We start from the raw sequence: 21,000 nt of genomic DNA, 5'->3' as shown, positions 1-21,000 counted from the left end.
CCTGCATTTTATTGTTAAACTGTAAGCGCTACAGTAAATGTGTTCGCAGGAAAGCAGTTGTTCAGCTGTGAGGGTAATTTTGAGCTCCTGGGGATATTCGATCTGTCGGTCTAAAATTATCTGTTCGGAGCTCGAAGCGCATGCGCAGAAACTCTCTCTACACCGACGACACAGAGCACACCGAGAACCGGCAGGTATTTATGACTGCTTTATTACTTTGAGGATTTCTGTTTGAATCAAAATCAAGACAACACTAGTTGTTTAGGTGTGTTTATAGCTGTAAAGTGTGTGTGTGTGTGTGTGTGTGTGTGTGTGTGTGTGTGTGTGTGTGTGTGTGTGTGTGTGTGTGTGTGTGTGTGTGTGTGTGTGTGTGTGTGTGTGACCTGTGGGCAGATTTTCTGACAATATTTTTTGTAGAAAAACAAAACAAACCTCAACTTACGTTTTCTAAGTGTATTTTATGGTAGTCATTATAAATAACTTGTGTTATAAACGAACGATAGATAGATAGATAGATAGATAGATAGATAGATAGATAGATAGATAGATAGATCTCTCTTAAAGTACTTCACTGGCATGATTGTTTTATATTCAGTGCTGCCATACAGCATCAGCACACAAACACCGGAAAATAAAATGAACACAACAGAAAGAGCAAGATTTGAGTAGAGATTGACTGGTGATTGCATTGTTAAAAGCGCTAAATAACGTGACTTTACTTGACTGTACAGAGGGTGAATGACTGAGCTAGTGAACATGAATAATGTGTTTCTGTCGGGGATCTGCTGCAGGCGTCAGTATGGATGTGTATGAGGTCAGAGGTCATCTGGACGTGATCGCAGAGGAGCTGACGGCGAGTGAGGAGGAGGAGGAGGCGGCTGATGAAGAGGCGTTTGTGATGGTGCAGGACTCTCCTGATGTCTCCACACACGCTGACGCGCAGCAGATGAAGGTGAGGCACAGATTCACGAGCGCGTGACCCGAGCGCGTCTGCAGTGTGTGACGCGGCGCTGTGCTTCCAGGAGCAGCTGTCCAGAAGCAGGAGCAAACTGAGCCACAAGATCATGGAGATGGAGAACTTCGCCAGTAACCTGGAGGAGATCTTCATCACTGTGGAGGTTTGCACATGGTCTCTGCTGTGACAGGTGGTGTTTGAGCGGGGTTCCATCTGCAAGTGTGTGTCTGCAGGAGAACTTCGGCCGGCAGGAGCAGAATCTGGAGCAGCACTATAACGAAGTTCTGCAGACGCTGTCGCAGAGGAACGAGGCGCGAGCCGCGGCACTGGACGAGCAGAAGAACAGCAAGCTGGAGCGTTTGTACGGTCAGCTGCTGCAGTGCGGCCAAACACTGGACACGTCCAAAGAGCTGATCGAGAGCGCACAGGAGCTCCACCGCAGACCAGACAAACATGCCTTCCTGCAGGTCAGACCCACTCATTCAGTCTTATTAGAGACCATCTGACTGCTGTGGGGTGTTTGACCCGCCCTCCCTCTCTGATTGACAGGCTGTCATGCCAATTATGAAGAGGTGAGTAGATGCAATGTGTGGTTTGTCTAACAATCATCATTTACTCACCTTCATGTCATTCCAAACCCATGTGAGAATGTTGATGATGCTCTTTTCATATTGCCAGTGGATGTTAAAGGGGTCATGAACTGAGAAACCAAAATTCCCTTGATCTTTTGACATATACTGTAAGAGGCCATTGTACTACAAAAACATCCTGTGTTTCAGAACTCAAAACTTTCTCATTAGTCTAAAAACAGCTTATGAAGCCAGCATAAGCATCACCTCTGCAGATGATGATCAATGCCTGCTTCACATCAACGTCTGTTTAGCCCCGCCCACCGATTCTACATCAATGCCTGTTTAGCTCCGCCCACCGATTCTACATCAATGCCTGTTTAGCTCCGCCCACCGATTCTACATCACTGCTAGAGCCCTGCATTTCAGCCCAGTCCTGATGGGCTCTGACTTTTTTAAAGGGCTATTCTTATGAGATTGACGGGGCACCACAAAACAAAATTACGGTAATATCGCACAAACATTTCACATGAAATTCTGTCAGTGTGAGGGGGAGATGTAGGGACGCGCACCGCGAGGCACCCAAGAAAAATACAACCACACTAGGCTATATATTTCTGGTCAGTTTAATAATTAAAAGTGAAAAAAGTGGAAGTGACACACAGCCAAGTATGGTGACCCATACTTGGAATTTATGCTCTGCTTTTAACCCATCCAAAGTGCACACACACACACACACCGTGAACACACGCCCGGAGCAGTGGGCAGCCATTTATGCTATTTTAGCAATCACAAAACTATCACAAAAATTAAGTATCTTGGTGATGATCGAGGGGCACAAGGAAAATCTCAGACCCGGCCCTACGGCGGCAGCACCCCTAGTTCCCACGGTCATGTGTATTACGCTTACCTTTATGAGTAAAAATGACGGCATATTTTAAGTTGTTTCTACAGAAAAAAAATGCAAAAAAAAAAATTGGATATAGCACACATTTATGTTTAACGTTTAAACATTGTTATATGCTTAAACTGTTTTATATCAAAATAAATAAAAAATAAAATAAAAAACTTGAATTTAACAAACAAAAAAATCTTACATAGGCTCACTGTCTAACACTGGCTGCTTGGTCATTACTTTAAAAAACAAAAACTCATATTTAACGGACAAAAAATGCTTCAAATGTTTTTCTAAATTAACTTAATAAACAAACGAATCAAAATATAATCACTTTTGCCATTGCATACAAAACTGAACTATTTTAATAGCTGATACAATAGTATTAGCTGTTTTGTGAGAAGGGTGAAAAAAGATGGGCTCAGGTTGACCTTGGGCCGGTAATTCTGATAAGCTGACAGACCTGGGCCGGGCTAGGGTCTTAGCGTCTTGGGCCAGGACTGGGCTAGAGCCTAAATTTGAGGCCCGTGCAGGGCTGTAATCCCTGCCTGTTTAGCCCTGCCCACCAATTCTACAGCAGTCTGTTTAGCCCCGCCCACCAATTATACAGCAGTTCGTTTAGCCCCGCCCACGAGTCTACAGGAGGCCGTTTAGCCCCGCCCAACGATTCTACAGCAGGCCGTTTAGCCCCTCCCATCAATTCTACAGCAGGCCGTTTAGCCCCGCCCACCGATTCTACAGCAGTCCTAGATCTGACAGTAATGTTGCAACACACAAGTTTGAGTATGTTTTCATTACGTGATCACTGTTGCTTTGTCTCTCCTTACAGTTTGTTTGATTTGTATTGAGTTATTTATGTGTTTTTGACCTAAATCACAGCAGCGTCCATGTGTGAGGAATGTACTCTGTCAATCATACATAACTCTTAGCCAATCACAGAAGTGAAAAATAGCCTATTACTTCTAAATTATGATGTTTTTTGATGTAAAATTTTGATAACATTATAAATGGACCTCGGAGAACAGTATAAAATAAAAAAACAGAGGCAGTTCATGACCCCTTTAAGATACACTGCGACTCGTTCACGTTTCTGCATATTCACATCTGCTGCAGCACGACTGTTCACAAAACACCTGCGAACCGAGAACATTTGTACAGTTTGTAAATGCGATCAGCAGGTGCTTTCCAGGTGCTCATCCTCCGTTTGGATTTACAGTGGATGTGCCTAATAATCACTGTAAAAGGTTGATCAGTGATATAATAATTCATTATACTGACATTCTGTTATTTAATTGCATGTCTATCAGTCCTGAGCACTAACTCTGCTAACCCCAGAAGACACGGGACAGATGTTAGCAGTCACAGATACTGACGTGACATCTGAGAGGGTTTGGGATGTTCTGTAATGTTCTGTCCAACCAGAGTGGAGCAGTTCGCCAGAGAGGAAGTGGATCTTAAGCTTGGACTGTCTCTGGACTTCGACGTGCCGATGACGGATCTGTCCCAAGTCAGACAGATGATGGACTCCATTAACGTGCTTCCAGGTCAGACGCTGACCGCTGCTCGTTTACATTTATATTTGCTGGGTTCTATTTATGCAGTTTTATGCCTTAGAAATGCTGTATGGAAACAAGAAGATGCAAATAAAACTTCCAAAATGTGCCTAAAAACAGAGACTCACCTGAAGTCGATAATCTTTTATTTGGCGACATGTAAATAAACTACAGTGGAAACATTTACATGTGCTAAACAAATACCTACAGACACAATAAGAGAAAATGACATGACTCTGCCTCAAGTCATGTGACTGAATAAATGACTAAGAGACAAATATTATTTTTGCAAAATTCTGATTTTGGGAATGTAAAGTGAAAGCTGAGATACATTTATGGCTTCATTAATTTAGCTGTTTAAAGGGTTTGTATGATTGAGATTCCTGAACTGAACTGCAGCAGAACTAGCGCTAGAGTTATAACGCATTATAACACACATCAGAGCTTCCGCTCTTCAGTTCACATGCAATACACTCTTTCTGCCTTGAGCTCCACTGCACTTCATGCAATTGTGTTCAGCTTCAGATGATTAACATGCAGCAAAGGGAAAAACTGACTGTAGTGCACAAAAAAGTCTCACAAATAAAATGATACAAAACTGTAGAAAATGAGCCCTTGAATGCTTTCAGTCAACAGGTGTGTTTGACTCTGTCTGTGTCTGTCTGTGTGTGTCTCTCTGTCTGTGTGTGTGTGTGTGTCTGTCTGTGTCTGTCTGTCTGTGTGTGTGTGTGTGTGTGTGTGTGTGTGTGTGTGTCTGTCTGTGTGTGTGTGTGTGTGTGTGTGTGTGTGTGTGTGTCTGTCTGTGTGTGTAGTACGGCTGCTCTGCCTATAAAGGACTGTACATCGCGCGCCACGACCGTATCGTTGCACTCTCAGCGAAGGAGCTCAGAGACAATGTCAGCCATACCACAATCCACTGTAACGAAAAGATCAAGACAGACTGGTTCCCTCTTTCACATGAACAGTGCGTTACATTGGAAACTGCTACAAATCACTTACCAAATACACCGGATATATTTTTAATTAATGAACACACCAAAGCTGTTACAATAATAGAAATCGGTTGCTCTTTTGATGCCTACATGGACACCTGCTATGCTTCAAAACTGTTGAAATACCAATCATGGTACAATGTTTTTAATAACTTTGGCTACTCTTGTAAAGTCATTGCCCTCATTTTTGGTAGTTTAGGCCATGTGGCACAAGTTGTGTGTAAGAGGCCTGCAGATCTGTGGACTACATAAGAACAAGGCCAAAAAAAACTGACGAGATATTGCTCTGTATCAGCAGTAATCGGTAGCCTCTACATATGGAGGCGCAGGTGCCACCTTTACCCTTAATGTGCAAAATGGACTGAGATATTGGCTGCTGTTGTACATCTTTCTGTCAAATTTGGATTAAGTCATGATATATGCTTATCTTTTAATCCAAATAAAGAATTTATATGTGTGTGTGTGTCTGTCTGTGTGTGTGTGTGTGTGTGTGTGTGTGTATATAGCGCCGTCGGCTCCAGTCATGAATCCTCAGATCGCTAACTCTGCCACTGAAACGTCGCTGCACGTGTGCTGGAGTCTGTTCTCGGATGACACCGTGGAGTTTTACGAGCTTTATTGGCGTCTGATCTCTGACGACTGCACTATGGAGACACCGCAGGAGGGTAAACGCATCATTTACTACCCAAACCAGTTAAACGCAAAATCCACTGGTCAACTCAATGCGCCTTCACCTATCAAATCAGACCTAAACTCAATCACAGCAAACAGTAATGCTCAATCTGTCAGGATGTGCTAGAAGCTCAATACTGAGGTATTGAGGTCAGAGGTTAGGGTTAGGGGTTGGGCACAGGTTAGGGTTTAGACTAGGTTAGGTTAGGGTTACGGGTTTAGACCAGGGCTTCTCAGCTCTGGTCCTTGAGGTCCACTTTCCTACAGAGTTGAGCTCCAACCTTGATCAAACACACCTGAGACAGCTATAGAGTTACAGACAGGTGAGTTTAATGATGGATGGAGTAGAACTCTACAGGAAATTGAACCTCCAGGCCAGAGACAGGAACCAGGGTCGTAAAACACCACACACACTGAGGGCGATGAGTCCTAATAATCAGGACAGATTGTCCCCCCTAATATCTCAAATTTTGCTCTGCTCTGATGTTTATTGTTAGGATGACAAAAGGTTTTAAAAGTGACATTTTTAGTCTGGTCTGCTTCAGTGCTTGTTATTGTCAAAATGATTGAGATGGCCAATCAAATCAAAGTAGACAGAGTTTACAGTTCACAGAAGCAGAGCTTGAGTTCCAGCGCAAAGCGTCAGTTTTTAGCAAAACATTTAATATTTGACAGCTGTTTTAGGATAGATGGTTAAATGATCAACTAAGAATACTACTTCACCTTTTTCCTCAAATTTCTCAGGCTAGGGCCTGAGCATCTCAGACCAGGGCTGGGCTAGAGCCTATATTTGCCTGTTTATCCCCTCCCACTGATTCTACAGTACAGACCAAAAGTTTGGAAACATTACTATTTTTAATGTTTTTGAAAGAAGTTTCTTCTGCTCATCAAGCCTGCATTTATTTGATCAAAAATACAGAAAAAAAATTAATATTGTGATATATTATTACAATTTAAAATAATTGTTTTTAAATGTATTATACTTTAAATTATCATTTATTTCTGTGATGCAAAGCTGAATTTTTACGATCATTATCACATGATCCTTTAGAAATCATTCTAATATGATGATTCATTATCAAAGTTGGAAACAGTTCTGCTGCTTAATATTTTTTCAGAACATGTGATACTTTTTTAGGATACTTTGATGAATAAAAAGTAAAAGAAGCTATGTTTTTAAAATATAAATATTTTGTTATAACAATATACACTACTGGTCAGTAATTTGGGGTCAGTAATTTTTTTTCTTTTTTTAAATAAAATCAATACTTTTATTCAGCAAGGATGTGTTAAATTGATAAAAAGTGATAGTAAAGAAAATATATTATTAGAATATATATTATTAGAATTTTTTTTTTTTTTTTATAAATGCAGTTCTTTTGAACCTTTTATTCATCAAATATATTAGACAGCAGAACTGTTTCCAACACTCATAATAACTCAGAATATTAGAATGATTTCTAAATGATCATGTGATAGACTGGATGTTACATGTGACACTGAAGGCTGGAGTAATGATGCTGAAAATTCAGCTTTGCATCACAGGAATAAATTATTTTTCTAAAGTATATTCAAATAGAAAACTATTATTTTAAGTTGTAATAATATTTCACAATATTTTTTTCTGTATTTTTGATCAAATAAATGCAGGCTTGATGAGCAGAAGAAACTTCTTTCAAAAACATTAAAAATAGTAATGTTTCCAAACTTTTGTTCTGTACTGTACATCACTGCATGTTTAGCCCCACCCACCGATTTGCGCATGTAGTGTAAATAACGAGGTGAACACGGGTCTGCGAAGAAACCAACTCCAAAGACAAGATGCTGTGTAGTGCCAAGCTGTGATGTCAGCGTTAGGAAAGAGTGGATAAACTTTATTTTTCAAGAAAATCCAGACTGCTTCAGTAAGAACTCGGTCCTTTGTTCACTTCATTTGACCTAAATCACAGCAGCGTCCATGTGTGAGGAATGTACTCTGTCAACCATACACAACTCTTAGCCAATCACAGCAGTGGGCATTTACGTCAGAGTCTACAATCCTCCAAGCCAGAGCATTCTGATGAGGGGAGTTAAATACAGTCAATTTTCACTAATTTGAAAACATGATTCATGCAATTCCTCAATGAATGTGACGAGACAAGAAACATTCTGCATTTTCAATGTAATAGGCATAGAAATAAAAGTGAAAGTGTGCATATTTTAAAATATGATTTACAAATAGTTGAAAATGATCACTTCACAACTAGAATTAGACCTAGAAATTACTTCAAGGTTGTATTTCTTGATACTTTAAAAAACAACAACTGGTTTCCCCCAGTGTTTAAGACATGGCCTTGTGGAGAAGCCCTGGTTTGGGGTTTAGTATTTGTTTCAGCATTGTGCTTAAAAAGACCAATGCAGTCTTAAGAATGATCCACATGGTTTGTTTTTACCTCAGAGTGTCCAGTAACACTCTGGACGACCCCTGTCCTGCAGTCTTTACCAAACTCACCTGAACCGAGGTCTGGAGGTCTGCATTCTTAGATGGACACTGCTGTGATTTAGGTTAAAAACGCATAAATACTTAGTATATTAAATGATCTGATTACCAGACAAAGCAATAGTGATCACGTAATGAAAACAGTTACTCACACTTGTGTGTTACAGCATTACTGTCGGATCTAATATAAATAATGGGAGGGGCTAAACAGGTGTTGTTGTAGAATTGGTGGGCGGGGCTAAACAGGCAGTGCTTTAGAATCGGTGGGTGGGGCTAAAACAGGCAGTGATGTAGAATCGGTGGGTGGGGCTAAAACAGACAGTGATGTAGAATCGGTGGGTGGGGCTAAAACAGACAGTGATGTAGAATCGGTGGGTGGGGCTAAAACAGGCAGTGATGTAGAATCGGTGGGTGGGGCTAAAACAGGCAGTGATGTAGAATCGGTGGGTGGGGCTAAAACAGGCAGTGCTGTAGAAGCAGGTGTTGATCTTCTGCTGAGGCGGTGCTTATCCACACTATGACATCATAGAGTGGAACATTCCACAAGCTTACGTTTTGGCAGACTGCCTTCAATATAAGCTGTTTTGGGTTCTGAGACTTATGGAATGTTTTTATAATACAATGACCTTTTATGTCAAAAGAGCAAGGGAATTTTTGGCTGCTCACACACACGTGTCCAGTCAGCTCTGTGTGTGTGTGTGTTTGCAGTGTCTCAGCTGAAGGTGAAGGAGACGCACTGCACTGTGTCTGATCTGCTTCCTAACGCTCAGTATGAGCTCTGGGTCACAGCCACCAACACCACGGGCATCAGCCCGGCCAGCGAGAGGGCCGTTTACATGACGGGTACGTGCCGGTCATCTGCAGAGCCGCTGTAGTGGACGAGTGTGTAACGCTGTGTGTGTGTGTGTGTGTGTGTGTGTGTAGTTCCCTCTCCTCCGGTTCTCAAGCCACGGCAGTGCGTGAGCAGCCTGGATGCGGCCCTGATCCGCTGGGATTCTGGAAACACCAACCCTGTGGAGTCGTACACGCTGGAGTTGCATCGGACCCACGCAGACAGCGGCTTCTCCGCCACAGAGTCAGTGAGCTTCATTACACACATCAGAATGAGTCCAGAGATGAGCATTCTGGCATCATGTACTCACCCTCACATCGTCCAAACCGTACCACTTTCTGCTCAACACAGAAGAAGACGTCTCGATGAATGTTTCAGCTCATATTATGACAGTTAGTGTGACCCAAAGCTGCAAAAAGAACAAAGATAGTGTGACTCCATATTCCAAGTCTCCTGAAACGACACAATCACAATTTATAGCATGATAATTAAGTCTGTATTCAATGTAATATCAAGTCAAACCACAGATCGACGCACATACAAGGACTGCCTGGAAAGTATCCAGCCATGTAATATGAAAAATATAGACATTTATCGAAGACGATACAAGAAATTTGTTTCAGTTTCAGTTTCCTTCAAAGGTGAATTTAGTTTGGGAAAAGCCAGGATGTTTTCCCCATAGTGCATCTCTCATCTCATATTTTTCATATTACATGGCTGGATACTTTCCAGACAAGTCAAGTCAAGTAACCTTTATTTATACAGCGCTTTTAACAATACAGATTGTGTCAAAGCAGCTTTACAGTATTAAATAGGAAAATAGTGTGTCAATAATGCAGAAGGACAATAATAAACACTCAGTTTTCACTCAGTTTTCAGCCAAAGGCAGTTCATCATGGAATTCAGTGATTATCATCCAGCTAAGTTCAGTTTAAATAGTATCTGTGCAATAAAGTCGATGATATCTCTGGATATTAGGGGTCCCCAACTAAGCAACCCAGAGGAACCAAAACTCCATCGGTGACAGAATGGAGAAAAAACCTTGGGAGAAACCAGGCTCAGTCAGGGCCAGACAAATCAGCAGTTCAATTCCATGCTGCAGCAAAGTCAAGCAGCACTCGTATGCACAGACAACATCAGACACAAACCTTAAACCTCGTGATTTTGGTCACACCTGTGAGGTCAGATGGAGGTTGTGCTGGTGCTGCAGTATTTGCCGCCATCTGTGTTTATGTGTGTTGATGCTTTGAGTCATCTAGTCTTGTGTATCCAGATCTTTGACGAAATCCTGGTTCAACTGTAGTTTATTCTGTCTATGCTACAAACCAGCAGAGACAGGGTCAGTCTGTCCAAACCCAGTCCTGATTATTTCACAGAAAACAGAGCAGAATAACAGTAGGGCTGGTTGGTAACTAGCTAAACAAACAAATCTCCAAATAATGTCACTAACCTGTGAATGCTGGTGCTCCGAAGCGCTCAGTGCAGAGTTTGTGGGCTGGATTTAGAGATCCATCTGATCACCTGTTTGACATGAAGGCAGTGAAGCGTCCGCTCTCTTCCGGCAGGTCCATCGTGGCGATCCCGTCCTGCGAGTGCCTGCTGCAGCTGCAGGCCTGGAAGCACTACATCATCCACATCAGAGCCGTGAACATCGGTGGCCCGAGCGACCGCAGCGAGCCCATCACCATCTCCACCACAGGTTCCCACCACACCTGACATTCAATTCAATTTTCATTCCACGTTTATTTGTGATAGAAATTTTCATGATAGAAACTGTTGCAAAGCAGCTTTACAGAAAATTAAAGTTTCTATATTATATTTAGGAGTAGCTCTTCAGTGGTGATTATGTCAAGTTGATGTCCATATCATGCAGTTACTTAATGGTCATGTAATCAAACGGACGGTCAACAATATTAACAGCAATGGTAATATTTTGCAATTAAACTTATAGCAAAGTTTGGTAGTTTTGTACATTGATTAAGTGTTGGCATCATCTGAGGTCCTCTGAGGGGTCAGCATCATCTCTTCTCAGATCTTCGTAAGGGCTGGATCCAGACTGAAGCTTCTGTAATTCTTAGTTACCTCGTGTCTGAACCCCCAATGTTATCCAGATGGTTATTCAAGAGTTAGGGAGCCAAATGTGAAAAAGCTCTACCTCCTTTAGTGGACTTTGCTATCCTAAGTACTACCAAAAGTCCAGAGTTTTGTGACCTTAGTGAGCGTGATGGATTGTGTGTGGTAGAAGACTAGTTAGAAGACTAGTATGCAGGAGCTAAACCATTTAGGGCCTTAAAAGTAATAATATTTTATAACGGATACGGAACTTAATAGGTAGCCTGTAGCTTGTTTATTGACGATGCAGGACAACCCAGACAGCAAGCAGTTTCGCCCCAGATCCGGCCCACATCTGGCCCGCATGGATTTCATACGGGCCAGATGTGGGCCGGATCTGCTTGCTGTCTGCGAACCAGCTAGCAGTGCATTACAATAGTCCAGTCTAGAGGTCATGAACGCATGAACTAGCTTTTCTGCATCAGAAACAGGGAACATGTTTTGTAGCTTGGCAATGTTTCTAAGATGGAAGAATGCTGTTTTTGTAACATGGGAGATATGGTTTTCAAAAGACTAATTGCTGTCTAATATAACACCCAGATTTTTGACTGTAGAGAAAGACAGTACATCCGTCTAGATGCAAATTGATCTCCAAGAGATTCTGTGTACTTTTTTTTTTTTTTTTGGTCCAGTAAGTAATATCTCTGTCTTGTCTGAATATAATAGGAGGAAATTATTGGTCATCCAATCTGTTACATTTTTAACACACTCTGTTAGCTTAGATAATTTAGAAGTTTCACCTGGTCTTGTTGAGATATATAGTTGAGTATCATCAGCATAACAGTGGAAACTAATCCCGTATTTTCTAATAATATTACCAAGGGGCAACATGTATATTGAAAATAGCAGAGGACCTAGGACAGATCCTTGCGGCACGCCGTACTTTACTTCCAATAACTGAGATGATTCCCTGTTTAAATATGAACGCACCTGATGGACACTTGTGTGACGTGTGTTTGTGACGTGTGTGAGTACAGGTACGTTCTTCCACCTGCTGGAAGACACAGCGCATCCGAGCCTGTCGCTGTCAGCCGACGGCCTCACCATGTTCTACCTGGATGAAGATCTTCCCATCAGTCACATGACCTTCAGCGACAACACCTTCAACAGGTGAGCCAGCAGCGAGTCAGTCGGGTTGGGTCGGAGCCACTGACGCCGTGTCTCTTGCAGGTGTGTGGCGGTTCTGGGCGACCTGGTGCCCGTCAGAGGCCAGTATTACTGGGAGATCGAGGTGGATGAGAGCGCAGAGTTCCGCATTGGCGTGGCGTATGAGGACACACAGCGAAATTCCTACCTGGGCGGGAACAACACATCCTGGTGCATGAGACACATCCTCACGCCATCCAGGTGTGTCCCCTCGCAGAACCACAGAAAACAGTTCAAACAAGTGCATTTCTCTTGGAATATGGGGAAAAGTATTAAAATGTTTACTTTAAACATTTGTGCTATGCAACACATGCATCTTCAAGTTTGTTACTCAGCCTGCGGCACTCGCTCTTTAAAATTACTAAGTGTAAACATTAAAATGAAATTAAATCACTGAAATATGAGATGATAACCCTAATATTGTGTGCCATTTGTGCAGACTTTCAAGTGGGGTCCACCAGTAAAAGATGCATTCCAGGGGGTAAAATACAAGCTTTTTTGATGGGGTTCCCTGGTACAATTTGCATTCCAGGGGCTAGATATCACTTATTGGGGTTGTTTCAACTCAACGACATGAAAAACAACCTGTGACAACAGTATTAAAGTAGACCAATTTTGCGTGAAAACAGCAGACTTGTCAACACTGCCTCTGTGAGCTCATCATGTATTCACCAAGGTCCTATAGCATGAATTAGGGGGCATGGTGAGGTGCAGGTACTCGTGTCATGCTGTGATTGGCTCACATTTTGATGTGACTATCATGACATCTAGTGTGTTTACTGAGAAACTAACCAGTTATGAAAAGATGACAACTAGAACAATAACTGTGATAAATAACTTTTGAACTAGATTAATGTTAATATAAATAAACTTACAGTATCAGATGCCTGTTGAATTCTTTTACCAGAAACTGTAAAAATCAGTGGTGTAACGTGGGGTTTCAGTCGGGGCCTTCAGTAAGCAACTGTAAACTGTAAAATTATGCCACACACAGGCTCTTAACAACAATGACAGCAGGTTAGATTAGGGTGGGTTAACTGCAGAGTAAATTTCCCTACATGGATCAGTAAAAGTACATTCACGTCACTCTAAAATGACGACGCGCCCACATCAGCAAAACTGTACAAATGCTGGACATCCACACACCACAGTATCAACCACCTCGTACACCTCCGTAACAAAGTGCATGATTCAATACTCGTCAAATAATAAAGCACTCACCTAAATAAAGTAAATAAATCCCACACTCCATTCACCCCAACTCCCATTAAAAATAAAAAAAATCAACATGTCCAAATAACTTGTGCTTGGTGCTAGCTGTTAGCCACCCTTACCAAAAAGTAGTATACTTCAAGTTTATTTTATTAAGTATACTTAAGTATAGTTCAAGTATATTTTGAGTTTTTGTAAGTATAAGTCAAGTATACTTAATTGTCATTATAAGTATATATCTTAGAAGTACATAAAGCCCATTTCTGAGAATTACATAAAAAGTAAACTAAAAGTATACTTTCCTATTTTTAGTTTAAAATAAGTATACTAATAGCACACTTGAATAAACTTCTTTTTCGTAAGGGCACTCATAGTTGCAATCTTTGAAACTTTGCACAAAACCTTTGTTAGCGAATTCAGTTTGGGTGTAGGTCTTCCTTTCTCAGTTATTCCTCTTTTTTCAGTCTGGTTCCTCCCTGGACCCAGAGGGCGTGCTGTCATTAAACGTCAAAATTTGATCTGCTGATGATTCTGTCTAATGCTCGCTACAAGTCAGATGTGACATCTTTGAACAAAAGGGTAGCACTATCTGTAGAGCTGGCCGCAGACTTTTTTTTGTAGAATATTCAAGTTTAAGCACACCAGAACTAATCATGGGCCATTTTGTGGACATTACACAAATGAAAATTATACCTAAATAATAATTAAAAAAAAAAATATATATATATATATATATATATATATATATATAAACAAAATCACAATTTTATTTTTATAGGGCCAGCAGAGAAGGCCCTGCTGACCCTGACGGCCCACCACTGGTAAAAATCAAACAGGAATTGTACGAATTAACATTAGACTTTACTTGTGTGTGATGTCACATGAACCTTCATTGAGTCTCTGCGCGGCAGTAAAACTCAAACCCACAGCGTCATGGTTTGTGTAACTGGTCACATGACAGAACTAGAATCTCTCTGAACGTTCAGGCTCCTCTCTCTTCCTGCAGGCACAAATATGAGTTCCTGCACAACGGCTGGACGCCGGACATCCGCATCACGGTGCAGCCGCTGCGGATCGGTGTGTTTCTGGATTATTCCCGCGGGATCCTCTCCTTCTACAACGCAGCGCTGCGGCAGCACCTCTACACCTTCAGCTGTCAGTTCCTGCACTACGTTCAGCCGTGTTTTGCACTGGATAACCCCGGAGCCCTGACGCTCCGCACCGGAATGACCACGCCGGCACACTTCACGCAGCCCTGAGCTAGGAACAGATCTAGAGCTGAATAAACCAGACGTCAGCATCTGTGTGGGTTTGCTTTCTTTTATTATTCCATAGGAACAGTCGCACATCAGTCCTGTCAGTAACACAATAAAAAGTATGTGATGCTGCAGTTCTGCGCAGACAGGCGTTTAGATGGAGCTCTTATTCCCGCTGCGCATGCGCTCCTCCTCATCTGATGAATCTCTCCATACAGAATGAGTCCAGAGGAGCTGCTGGATCTTCATCTTCGTCATCATCAGCTGTTCTTCAGCTGCAGGGAGATCAGAGACTTCATCAGCTCATTCTTCACTTCAGCTTCAAGAGTAAAACTCATTATTGTGTTTTTAATACTCCTGCCCTAGACTACAGATTTGTCTGGTCGAAGCATTAGTAAACTAATCGCGCTATTAATAAACCATTTAAATCATAATGAGCCTTTAATTGCCTGCATTGCCTTATAAGCGCATGCATAAAGCTTGCCACAGCGCACCGGCAGAAGTAATGATGAATGTTTCGGGGGAAAACAGTAAGGAGGCTGTATTAACATTAATAATGTGTTTTCGGTTTAAGAGATGAACTCGGCGACACTGACTCATCATCTCCGCAGTTGTGATGCGCCTGTCTGCACATTTCATACGGATTAAATAATCTGAGAATTTTTTCAATTTGAATCGGATCATTTGAAAGTAGACATTCGCTCTCTATAGATATAGTTTTCATATAAAAGTCAAGTATACACCGAGTTTTGAAGTTTTGTGCTCACGTTCACAGAGACAGAAAGTGCATCCTGTTTGCTCTCTTTATTTTACAAAAGCACAACGTTTTGTTATTGTGAGTGCACAAAAAATAAACAGTCTTTACAGATTTGAAAGATGTATTATCTGTACAAGCAAACATGAGTATTTTAACATCAAGTGAGCGCACCGGCACCTCCTTCTGTCTGCAGTGAGCTTCACACACACTTGAACAGCGAACATTTCTGTAGGTCAGTGGTTCTCAAACCTGTCCGGGAGTACCCCCAGCACTGCAGGGTTTGTTCAGTGGGTACGGAAAATATTCAGACCCCCTTACATTTTTCACTCAGAATTGTTGACATTTTTGCAGATTTATTAAAAAAGAAAAACTGAAATATCAAATGGTCCTAAGTATTCAGGCCCTTTGCTGTGACACTCATATATTTAACTCAGGTGTTGTCCATTTCTTCTGATCATCCTTGAGATGGTTCTACACCTTCATTTGAGTCCAGCTGTGTTTGATTATACTTATTGGACTTGAATAGGAAAGCCACACACCTGTCTATATAAGACCTTACAGCTCACAGTGCATGTCAGAGCAAATGAGAATCATGAGGTCAAAGGAACTGCCTGAAGAGCTCAGAGACAGCACAGATCTGGCCAAGGTTACAAAAACATTTCTGCTGCACTTAAGGTTCCTAAGAGAACCCTTCCTAGAGCTGGCCGTCCGGCCAAACTGAGCTATCGGGGAGAAGAGCCTTGGTGAGAGAGGTAAAGAAGAACTCAAAGATCACTGTGGCTGAGCTCCAGAGATGCAGTCGGGAGATGGGAGAAAGTTGTAGAAAGTCAACCATCACTGCAGCCCTCCACCAGTCGGGGCTTTATGGCAGAGTGGCCCGACGGAAGCCTCTCCTCAGTGCAAGACACATGAAAAACACCTGAAGGAATCCAAGATGGTGAGAAATAAGATTCTCTGGTCTGATGAGACCAAGATAGAACTTTTTGTTCTTAATTCTAAGCGGTATGTGTGGAGAAAACCAGGCACTGCGTGTAGGCCTGTTCTAAACACCAAACACACAAGAACAACCATAAACTAAAGACAGTTCTCACAACCACACACACTCTATCAACCAGTGACTCAATACCTGGGCTGCGTTCAGCCCCGACAAAATGTTGCAAAATGTTTTTTAAACGGAAACGGTGGCGTGTTAAACACCCTGTTGTGATGACGCAAGCGTTGCAACTATGGCAGCTGAGAAGGCCATTCTCTGTGTTCTTTTTGAAGAATTTTCGGAGCCTGATGATATTGATATAAATACTTGTTTAATACTGCAAAGTACCCTTGATGTTACAGTCACTGCCCTTGCCGTCCAGAATGAAAGAGAACATCTTACCAAATTCTGACTGAAAACACATCTATTTTATCTCCTGGTAGCTAATCAATTCTAATTTAAATTATTTTATTTCTAGTTCTTAATTTTTAAATACCTTGTATTAATTATCATTCTCATTTTTTTGTAAAGCACTTCATTACCACTGTGTATGAAATTTGGTATATAAATAAACTTGCCTTGCAATGAAGTTAAAAATATAAACAACTACATCATCATGGTGATATGCTATATTTTACAATAAAACTCTTACGGCAAACATGTCTTCTAATGTCTTCAATTGTTGCATATACCGAGCTGCAGCGGACACATTTGTAAACTACTTTACTAGGACCCATTGTGCGAGGTGTCTCTTTAATACCGCGTGGTTTATATACATGCTGCCGCTGATTGGGCCGACATTTCTGACACACCCACCAAACAAGAGAAAAACGCATCTCAAACCCGTTGCACACCGTTTCCAGGAAATGTGTCGTTCAACCCGGAAAAGGTAGCAAAACGCTGCGCACCGGTGTGAGCTTGAACGTGCGTTTATTTCTCATCACCACACACACTCGATCAACCAGACACAACAATAACAAATTAACAAAAAAAACTACTCGACTCTCTTCTAGAGCGGATTTACATCTGAATCTGAACTGTCTAGCTGAGTTTCAGTCACTCTTATTTTCCCGTTTATTACTGTGCATCGCGCGCGCATGAACGTTAGTTTAGCCAAGTGCTTATATAGAGTTTTACAGAACAGGAGAATTTCATATAAGCACAGACAGACGAATGACGAGAGAAAGAATCAGACGGATGAAGTTTCTCCTCTGAGCGGGGAATCTGAACAAACACACTCAGCGACATACCGCGAGCGCAAGCCACGTGACACGTGTGTTCCTCCTCCGGATGCTGGAGTGTACAGTAAGTTTTATTTAATTTATTTTACTAATAAAAATAAGCTTTATTTTATTATTATGCTAAATAAAATACACCTTGACACTATTGTCATTTTGCATTATTGACACACTACAGTTTAATACTGTAAAGTGCTGTTTAAATAAAGGTGACCTGACATTTCTCTAAAACTTTCTGAATTAAATCTGACACCTTAAAGGTCTTATCTTCAATGTTTTTATCTCCATTAAGTTCTAAAGTTAACATGCCAGACCTTGTGGAGTTAACTTAAGCTCCACAAGCCTCAAGGTCAGAGGTCAGCTTCAGATCTGCATTTTCTATTTTTTCTTTCTATTTGGAAGCATCCAGTAGATTAGAGCGTCACTCACCTTTACATTTATCTGTTGCTGAATTCTCATGATGAACCCGAGCAGTGTTTCCCGTCCTCCTCTCATCTGATGGAGCGATTCTGTGTGTCTGGAAGAAATTCAAGACGTTTTCTGTGCAGTGGTTTGAAATATGTGACCCTGGAGCACAAAACCAGTCATAAGGGTCAGTTTTTTTTTTTTAAACTGAGTAGAATAAATAATCTCTCCATTGATGTATGGTTTGTTAGAAGGACAATATTTGTCTGAGATACAACTATTTGAAAATCTGGAATCTGAGGGAGCAAAAAAATCTAAATATTGAGAAAATCATCTTTAAAGTTATTCAAATGAAGTTCTTAGCAATGCATATTACTAATCAAAAATTAAGTTTTGATATATTTACAGTAGGAAATTTACTAAATATCTTCATGGAACATGATCTTTACTTAATATCCTAATGATTTTTGTCATAAAAGAGAAATGTATAATTGTGACTCATACAATGTATTGTTGTCTGTTGCTACAAATATACCTGTGCTACTGATGACTGCTTCTGTGCTGCAGGGACACAGATGATGTATTGTGACAGAAGTGGGTTTGCAGGAGAATCGCTTCACACAAATGGAACCAGAGACACTTCTGCAGCCTGAAGACTCTGATCAACGTCTTTCAGTTTCAGATAACAACTTGATTTCTCTAGAAACGCATCTTCATACTGGAGCTCAAAAACCTGGACTGATCTGAAGAACTGATCATGAACTGAAAGATGAGAATGAAACATAACCAACATAAGAAGCCCAAACAGCTGCTGACAGGTTTGTGCAATGATCCACAGAAGCAGCAGAAGTCCTGAACTTCATGAGCCCGTGGGAATCCATCACAGACTCGAAACACTCTACAAACACTGAAGAGCGCATCTCACACACATCCAGCTCACGCTTCACTGCATTAAAGCCAAGCCTGGATTTCTGCGTTGTTTTGTGACAATCAAGCACAAATCGTCACCCGAGTCTCACCTGGATGTTAGTTTTATTATTGTAGTTTCATTTATTATTGTAGTTCTGCTTTACAATAAAAAATAGCTTTTTTATTAAATCAAAAAAGGGCAGTACAACAAATACTACAATGATGTAGAAATACTTTACAATTTAAATAAGTCCTTTTGACATTACAGATGAGAATTTAAAGAGCAATCTGAAGAAGAGGTAACTCATCTTGAACTCAAAAAAAAATCATAATGGTCCTAAATACAAAATATAATCTCATTTTTCTTTTCATTTGGGAGCGAAGCGTGGCCGGGCTGAAGACGCTCCGTCTGTGGCGTGATTCGGAGGAAGATGATCACATGGGAAGTGCTGGTGGGACGCTTATATTCAGCTGCAGGATGGAGTAAATCACTGCGAGCCGCTCCACAAACAAGCGGCATCCGTCTGAACCCAGAAACACAGAATGAATCCAATAAACAGACCCTGATGGAGACAGAGAGAAGCCGCCGGTCTTCACAGACAAACGGACGTCAACAACAACATGAAGAATGAAGGACCATCCCTCTCTGAGGAGTCTGAGATGCTTTACATCGTTCCAGTGTAAAATTGATCATCTATAAAAATATTGAGATTTACTTCATATAACGTGAGCGTGTTAAAAACCGCAGAAGTCCGTCGCAGCCGTATAAATAGAGCGTATAAAATAAGGCAGCAGTCTCGTCAGTAGATCGACCACAGAGGAAATCTCTGGAGGAAAACCACTCAGGCCCGAAGTCTTCACAGATGCTCGCCAAAATAAAAACCTGACGCTTCCTTCTGAGTCTGCAGTTTTTAAATACAATAACATCATCATTCGTGTTAATCACCTTTGGCGTTTAGATCATCTCTCATTCTGAGGGTATTTATTAGCTAACATGATTCTCATCATTAGTTATTAATTATTAAAAAAACTAGGAACAGCTGGACCAAAATAAATAGTGCTCCACAGATGTGTTTCTTCACATTCTGTCTGCAGCTCAATCGTTAGCTCCGCCCATCCTCTCACACACGTGTGTGTCTGTGTGTGTGTGTGTGTGTGTGTGTGTGTGTGTGTGTGTGTGTGTGTGTGTGTGTGAGAGAGTGTGTGTGAGAGAGTGTGTGTCACTCTGGTGGCGGTCGCAGGCTGTGCAGCTTCTTCTCATCCAAACTCTTCCAGTATTTGAAGTTGTTGTCCAGATGCTGCATTAGATTGGGCAGATCGGCAAACGCTAGAAACACAGAGAAGGCACTTCAGTAACAATTATTATTATTACTGGCAACAAGTTCAACATGCATTTGATCTGAAATGATTTAAAGGGATAGTTCACCCAAAAATGAAAATGTGATGTTTATCTGCTTACCCCCAGGGCATCCCAGATGAAGATGACTTTGTTTCTTCAGTAGAACACAAACAGAGATTTTTAACAGAAACCGTTGCAGTCTGTCAGTCATATCATGTAAGTGAATGGGAATCACGGCTTTGAGAGTCAAAAAAACATACACAAAACCAAATTAAAGCCTGCGGCTCGTGACGATACAGTGATGTGTAAAGACACAAAACAATTGGTCTGTGCAAGAAACTGAAAATTACCTGGCGGATCGCAGACTTATAAGTGCATTACTGCCACCTATCTCTCAAATGGACCATTGACACTATCTACAGTCTCAATCGGTCTTTACACATCACTGTATCGTCACGAGCCGCAGGCTTTAATTTGGATTTGTTTGTGTATGTTTTTTTGACTCTCAAAGCCGTGATTCCCATCCACTAACATGATATGACTGACAGACTGCAACGGTTTCTGTTAAAAATCTCTGTGTTCTACTGAAGAAACAAAGTTATCTTCATCTTGGATGCCCTGGGGGTAAGCACTATCCCTTTAAACAGCAGGGTTTGTTCATTAAGATCAGCATCACCTCAGCGCAACCTTCAATATAGACAATTAC

The 21,000-nt window shown here is 41.3% G+C and overlaps 2 protein-coding genes across 4 annotated transcripts in view; one reads left to right on the top strand and one right to left on the bottom strand.

The window, feature by feature from the left end:
- The first annotated feature begins 36 nt into the window (after positions 1–36).
- On the top strand, positions 37–14,719 carry LOC109064619 (fibronectin type III and SPRY domain-containing protein 2). The gene is made up of 13 exons (XM_019081663.2): positions 37–194; positions 792–952; positions 1,023–1,118; positions 1,189–1,422; positions 1,505–1,527; positions 3,842–3,963; positions 5,471–5,629; positions 8,824–8,958; positions 9,040–9,190; positions 10,513–10,646; positions 12,037–12,169; positions 12,230–12,406; positions 14,424–14,719. The coding sequence occupies exons 1-13, from the start codon at positions 38–40 to the stop codon at positions 14,674–14,676; spliced, it is 1,935 nt and encodes a 644-aa protein (XP_018937208.2). The 5' UTR covers position 37; the 3' UTR covers positions 14,677–14,719.
- Positions 14,720–21,000, bottom strand: part of pde8a (phosphodiesterase 8A) — a 37,725-nt gene continuing 31,444 nt past the window's right edge. For 2 of the 3 annotated variants that reach the window (XM_042744580.1, XM_042744582.1), the window contains exons 22-24: positions 18,582–20,282; positions 18,071–18,208; positions 14,720–14,948 (exon numbers count right to left, since the gene is read on the bottom strand). In XM_042744580.1, coding sequence (XP_042600514.1) covers positions 20,176–20,282 — 107 coding nt within the window. In that variant the 3' untranslated portion in view covers positions 14,720–14,948; positions 18,071–18,208; positions 18,582–20,175. The remainder of the gene's footprint in view (positions 14,949–18,070; positions 18,209–18,581; positions 20,283–21,000) is intronic. The other variant, XM_042744581.1, reaches the window with a different exon arrangement.

The sequence above is a fragment of the Cyprinus carpio genome, chromosome B18, assembly GCF_018340385.1.
Source record: "Cyprinus carpio isolate SPL01 chromosome B18, ASM1834038v1, whole genome shotgun sequence".
Lineage (NCBI taxonomy): Eukaryota > Metazoa > Chordata > Actinopteri > Cypriniformes > Cyprinidae > Cyprinus > Cyprinus carpio.
This window is presented reverse-complemented; position numbering and strand designations above follow the sequence as displayed.